Genomic DNA, 6,901 nt, shown 5'->3' with positions numbered 1-6,901 from the left:
CCACCAATACCTGCTACACAATAATGTCAGTCAATCCCAGTACCATAATTCAATTAGTTACCTATCATTTCAGTTAAAAAAGTGACAAATCCAGTTGTAATTTTAAATATTATAAGAATATTCACCCTGAGAACACAGAATAAGTGTTTAAGAATAAATGCTGATATGTTTTTTCTTCATATGTCCTTTTTTCTTCATCTCTTGAGTACTTGGGTTTGTATCTAGAATTTGACCTCATACTTGCTTTGTCAGTTGATCTGTTTATGCCACAGTCAGGTACGGGTGATAGAAAAGCCCAAAAAGGCTTGTGGAAAAGAGGCAAGCAGCAATCTACCAGGTGAGGAAAGACAAGCATTCCTGGAATAGGAGAGGAGTGAAAATATTCTTTAGGCTTCCCAAAGCCATTGTTATTTGCACTACAGTTGCTTTCATCTTTCCATCAGCAGATGGAGACTCATAGTAAACTGAACTGGGAAGCAGATTGTTTTCTACTGGAGTGTCAGAATTAGATTCTGGATAGATGCCCCAAGAATAATTACCTGTTAAAAAAGAGTAACTTATAAGATATTTGTAGAATTAGATTAGTTCTGTTATTTCTAGCAACTCTATAGATCATCTTATATATATTTTTCAAATTAAAAAATTGCAAAATTTTACTTATAAATTAGTAAATGCTAGCTGTGTCCACCCACATGGCTTCCTGATCATACTAGTAAGCTATCAGGGTAGGATTCACCTTACCTTTTGACATCCTAACTTTTACATGTGAGTCAGTTGCCTTGGGACCCCTGTCAGTGCTGGGTATGATTCATCTCATCAGATGTAAATGTCTGTTTTAGGATGGAATGAATCACAGACTAATAATGCCTATTTCTTTCTGTTCACATTTGTCAAAATGAATGCCACCACTGCATGGTAGACTGTGAAAGACATCCCTCACAAGAAAGAAGAAAAACAGTGACATCAGATCTCCCAATAATGAAATAAACCCCACATCTTACAATTTCTTTTCAAAAAGTCCACTGAAGTTTGAAATATTGAAAAAAAAAAACCAGATACTAATAAGGCTAAATCAACAATACAGCTCATTGTTGAAAGATGTCAAAAGCAGCAAGAGAAGAGCACAGCTTAAAAGCTGTTTATCAGCTGTTTTCCAGCAGATTGAGGGAGGTGAGCCTTCCTCTCTACTCAGCACTGATGAGGCCACACCTGGAGTCCTGTGTCCAGTTCTGGGCTCCGCAGTACAAGAGAGACATGGACATACTGGAGTGAGCCCAGTGCAGGGCCACAAAGATGATTAAGGCACTGGAGCATCTTTCATATGAGGAGACGCTGAGAGAGCTGGGCTTCTTTAGCCTGGAGAAGAGAAGGCTCAGAGAGGATCTTATTACTGAGTATAAATACTTAATGGGAGGGAATGAAGAAGAGGGAGCCAGGCTCATCTCAGTAGTGCCCAGTGATGGGACAAGAGGCAATGGGCACAAATTAAAACACAAGAAATTCCATCTGAATACAAGAAAACGCTTTTTTACTGTGAGGGTGGTCAAACACTGGAACAGATTGCCCAGAGAGGTTGTGGAGTCTCCATCCTTGGAGGTACTCAAAACCTGACTGGACACGGTTCTGGGCAACCTGCTCTAGTTGACCCTACTTGAGCAGGGGGGGTTGGACTAGATGATCTCATGAGGTCCCTTCCACCTTTAACAATTCTGTGATTTTGTAAGTTTTAAATGGCAGGAAACTACAACGTATTTCTGTGCTATGAGTACCCATATGTTCTAATGTTCTTTAGTAGACTGAAAATATAAATGCCCTATATAGAATAGAGCACAGTTTTGTTCATCACATTTTGCCTACCTAGTGTTTTCAAAAGCAGAGTTGTGTGAAGGACCATTACAAATGGTGCAACATACTGCAGTGCAATTACACAAAGATAATAGAATACCCGAGCCACCTGGGAAAATAGAAAAGAGTAATTCATGAGTTCTGGGTGACCAAAGCAAACCTTTATGGTGTTTTACCTTTATGGTAAAAACAAGAAATTTATTTAAAAAAAAGAAACTCAATTCTTATGCAAAAAAGTTATTTTAATAGTTTTATAGCGTGTTTTGGTATGTGAAATATTGTCTTCAAAAGACCTAATGAAGAAGTGATCCCTATAATGAATTCTAGTTTCAGGACACTTACAACCCTGAGAGGAATCACTGAAAGAAAATAATTAAAAGTAGCAGTTCTGTTAACACAAACAAAATTAATTTTGCTTATGCAAACTGAATGCTATCATTCAAATAATCGTATTTGAACACACTAGAATTTTGTAAGCTACCTCAAAGCTAAATATATGGTTATACCAAGTGATTTACAAACTAAATCCCATTTCAAAAATGAAGTACCATGACTGTATAAACAGTCCAAAGCCTGATAAAAGTAAATTAATGTCGTGGATGGAGTGATCGTGCACTTCACTCGCAAGAGAGAAGTAAAAATATAGTTTATTGATACAGAATAGGGAGTTAACAAAGTTCAATGCGACAGTGTTTTAACAAGATTCGATGGCAAGGTACACTTGATTATTTACTGCATAGAGGACAGGGTCAGACAAAACTGTCAGGGAGACCCTCCCGTTGAGTCATGAGGTTCAGAAAAGGATCCCCTTGCTTTCTGAACTCCTTCTCAGAGAGGAGTCTAGGTGCAGCTAGATCCAATCCTAGTCCCAGAATTGGTCAATGGTTTATGTCTAAAGGATTATATGTGTGCAATCAATCCTTTATATCACTTAGCTAAGATTTCAAAGTTTAGCATGCTATTAGTCACTTACCTGTTGCCGTGAAAAGCCGAAATCAGGACTCAATAGTCGGGATGACTATTAAGCAGGTATTCTTTATTGCAGCACTGGGCAGCACTGGGGATCGCTCCGCCACAAGTGCTCTGCCAGGTTAGCACAACACATCAGTCCATATACAGAAAAATCATACATATTCATCAGATTTCCTGAAAAGGGCAGTTTTATGGTGATGAGTTCCCAGAATTCATTTACATAGTCCAAGCATGCGCAGTAAAATTAGGGTTAGGGTCTTTTCACCCTCCCGGTGGTCTTCCATAGTCTTCCTCACGTTGTCCGTTAGTTGAACTTTGGGCTTCCTTTGTCCATATATAGTCATTGAGTTAGCTCATCAGTCCTTCGGCCTCGGAATGTTACAAGGGGGTTGATTTAAACTAGTTCTTTGGTGCTTATCTTCGGCACAAAGGTCCTGAGTTCCTGTTATCAGTGATTTAATTAGGAAGCCTAACGAGCTTGCTCAAGGCCTGTTTAGTCCTATCAGGTAAGAAGTTACAGGAAATGTCCTATCATCAACTCTGCTCAGCAGGTAACTAAAACTATCTTTGCAGGGGAAGAAAACAAAAGAGAACAAGGATGCAAGCGAAACTAAAAAAATGCAAGTCTATGTATCACAGTAAGGTCTTAGTCAGGGATTGTCAGGGATTTAACCCTTTCATACCGAGGATCTGTTGCGGCAAGGAATCTCTCAACCTGAGGAGTAACCTTGAGAGGCGTTCAAGGGGAGATCCTGCTCAAGGGGAGATCCTGGCGTGCAGCCCGCTGCCGTGCAGGAGAGCTCAAAGGGCCCTGGGCTGTCCACTATTTAAGGAGTAAGATGATTGACTTATGGTCATATTTGCATATCAGCAAGAGGTTTAGATCCCTGCTTCAGGCAGCCTTTGGCTACTTTGTTGCCATTGGTCCTCAAGGTCCAGCATAAGCTGGATGCAGCTATCAGGATGACTCCCACTGATGGTTACTGCTTGTGCAGGGAGCAGCGGGGGAGCACACGGCCACAATGAATCTTTGGTTAATATTGCAGTCCCTTTTCAAAGTGAGATATTTGTAAGATATCCAAATGGTAAACACTAGTACTTTAAAAACAATGACAAGAGGAATTTTCATTAGCAGTTCATCATAACAAAGCATTTAAATGATCTTTATTTCAGGTACACATTATGGTTCATTGAAATCCACTCAGATTTATCCCTCCCCCTGCTCCCAATCCGTTGTTCCAGCTTTCTCAAGATTGTTACGTTACATATTTTACATAAACTGTTGACCTTAAAGACTAGATCAAATGAAGAAGGAAAAAAAGTCATAAAATCAATAGCAAGCAAGCAGTAAAATAAAGTTAACTGGATTTTAGAGGAGAACAGAATACAGGGTGGCAAAAAAGATCAAGGCAGCCCTGACATTTTTCGAAATAGCTTTAAAACCTCAAAGGGCTTTGAGATGATCAAGCATCAAAAAATTAACATGAGAAAAAAAGCAGTAAAACATTGACAGAAGAAAAAGCATGAGACAAAATATTTTAGGATAATTGATGGGGTATGATAAAAAGAGCAAATAAAAAAAGTAATGATCAGTGTAGGAAGACAGATAGGAAAGATTTTACTGGCAAAAGCACCAGAAGTGAAAGCAGGCAAGACTAGTAAAACCAGATAGGACTATATGTAGTGGCCCTGGGCTTCTTAAAGATAAGGTCTTTGAGGTACTGGATAAACGGATTAGGAAACACCACATACAGAGGGCATTATTATTTTATCAATAAGATGAAAGCTTCCAAAACTAAAATTATGCATTCACAACAACTAGAACAGTTCTGTGGTAAACAATTGTTGCTAGTTATATTTCCTAACCTTTTTCCTGAAGTCCAAAGCAAGTCACTTGTTTTGTAACTAAATATTTGAAATAACTACTGTACAGCCCATTTACAACCTTAAGATATTTGTGAGACAAAGACAAGATTATAGTAGTGACAATTTAAAAACAAAGAGGAAGCTTTGTCTTATGGCATACTTCAATACTCCTTCTGGAATATGCCCTGACTCAGCAAGATTATCAGGCAGCACTATCATGTAACACTAGAAATAAGTTCATTTTGCAGGAAACATTCAACACCACTCTATACCAAGCTTACAAATTTCTATCTATCTCCTCTGTTTGTTGATGGTTTTTTAATTTTCTGTAAAAAAAGCCCTCAAGGAAATCTTTCCCTTTTATCACTTGTCACAGTAACAAGATGGGCAGATGGTTTTATATCTGGGCTACTGCATTTGAGAGTGGTCTTACAGAACTAAACATGTCTTATTTTATCCCAAAATATAGCCATCCTATCTTAAATTTTGCCCTAATTTAAAAATCACAGTTGGGATTAGGCAACAATATTTTGCCCTTCTATCTAAATCTGACTTTTTTTTGTTGCTGTAACTAACAAATCACCACTTACCCTATACACTCCCCAGGTTCTATTCATGCTGAACAGAAACACTCATCAAGATAAACATAAGGCTTCCCAAGATATTTGTAAAGAAGACTTCATGATGGGATCTCTTAGAACAACGGAGGAACAACTTAAGACAAACTATCTGAATAATATGGATGATGCATCTTTGCATATTTTGGTTTGCAGAATTTTGCTGCAATTGTGCTATTTTTATAAGGGATATAGTTTAGGAAGCTTCATTCAAATTTCAGTTCTGGTGCCATGGAAGACAACAAACCAGATGTTTATGTTTTTCTATGAAAAAAATTTGCACAGACAGAGCACTCCAAATATATGTAACCTTAGTGCCATTATACTTACCATTTTTTGTAAATCAGTTGTACTTATTCTGCCAGCTTCCTTTTTCATCTGATCCATATATTTCTGGGCTAAATTCAGATAGGCCTGTAAGTGACTGCGCATCATAGCCAACCATAAAGCACACAACAGGATTATAATCCACAACCGCATGGTGTCAAACGTATCTTCTGACATTCTGTGGATAAAAAGGGTAATGTTGTTTTCCAAGGGTCACCTACCACTACAGAGTTATTTGTTTGTAAATAAATCTTTAAGCATATTGTTAAAAATACTTACACACAATCCACAGTTATGGAGTTCGTGTGCAAGTAATATTCACTTTCCCCCCCCGTTCTCTTTACTGCTACTTCTTGGTAGCCCTATTACAGCATTAGATCCAAATTAGTACCCATTTGTCTGCAAACAAGAACAACTCTTAAATGGTTGAATTCTGAGTAATGAAGACAGGACACTAAAAAGCAAGTTCTTTCAGATAATTCCAAGTTTTGAGATATATAGTTCTAGATACCAAATGTGTACTTCAGCTGCCTTAGATACATTGCTATAGCACAACTCTCATTAACTGAAGAGTAAAATGGAAACACAAAAATTATATATTTGCAATGTTTTACATAATAGCTCAGTGATCACAGTTATCTTAGAAGCATCATTTAGACCTAGAAAGCAATAAAAGTGACAGCCAGTCACATCAGTTTCAACTCTATACTACTATTTTGAATTACTTAGGTTAATAAAGTGACAATGACAGTCACCTATGCTACTTATACAATATTGATTTCAGATACAGTTCTTCCTGAAAATTCTTTCCCTTTTTATGCTTTTAAATATTTTAGCTATCGAATTTCATATGCACTTAATCTACACATACATTTTAAGACAAGTCTCATACTACTAAGAACCTTAGGTCAGTTCTCATACCAATGTATCTATCTATCTCAATTGTCTTCAGTGAAATCCCTTTTCCCTTTACACCAGTAAGTAAGATGTAAAGTATTAGAAGCTGGCAATGAAGTGGTCTGTCACTAGGAAGAACAACACAGAACTCTGACAGAGAGATGCCAGAAGATAGCAGCTCTTTGGGAACCACTGCCTTACCATCCTTAATCAGATTCAACACTCTGCGACTAATTCTCATTCTTCCTAAATAACAGAAGCCCTTTACAGCTCAGTTGGAACTTCTACAGTACTTTTCATGACAGATGATATTCACAGCCACAATTTTAAGTTTTCCATGTTGCTATGACTTTTACGGGGCACTACTTAGACTTAAG

General features: G+C 37.7%; 1 protein-coding gene across 1 annotated transcript in view; it reads right to left on the bottom strand.

Annotated features, from left to right (window-relative positions):
* Positions 1-261: 261 nt before the first annotated feature.
* The window catches only part of LOC140650759 (transmembrane protein 161B-like), a 36,821-nt gene continuing 30,181 nt past the window's right edge, over positions 262-6,901 (bottom strand). Inside the window, 3 exon segments of the mRNA XM_072859489.1 lie at positions 262-539; positions 1,858-1,954; positions 5,631-5,805. Of these exon segments, the coding sequence (XP_072715590.1) occupies positions 262-539; positions 1,858-1,954; positions 5,631-5,805 (550 nt within the window).

The sequence above is a fragment of the Ciconia boyciana genome, chromosome 4 (genome assembly GCF_034638445.1).
Source record: "Ciconia boyciana chromosome 4, ASM3463844v1, whole genome shotgun sequence".
In the NCBI taxonomy this organism is placed as follows: domain Eukaryota; kingdom Metazoa; phylum Chordata; class Aves; order Ciconiiformes; family Ciconiidae; genus Ciconia; species Ciconia boyciana.
Note: the sequence above shows the minus strand (reverse complement) of the source record. Positions and strands in the feature narration are given on the sequence as shown.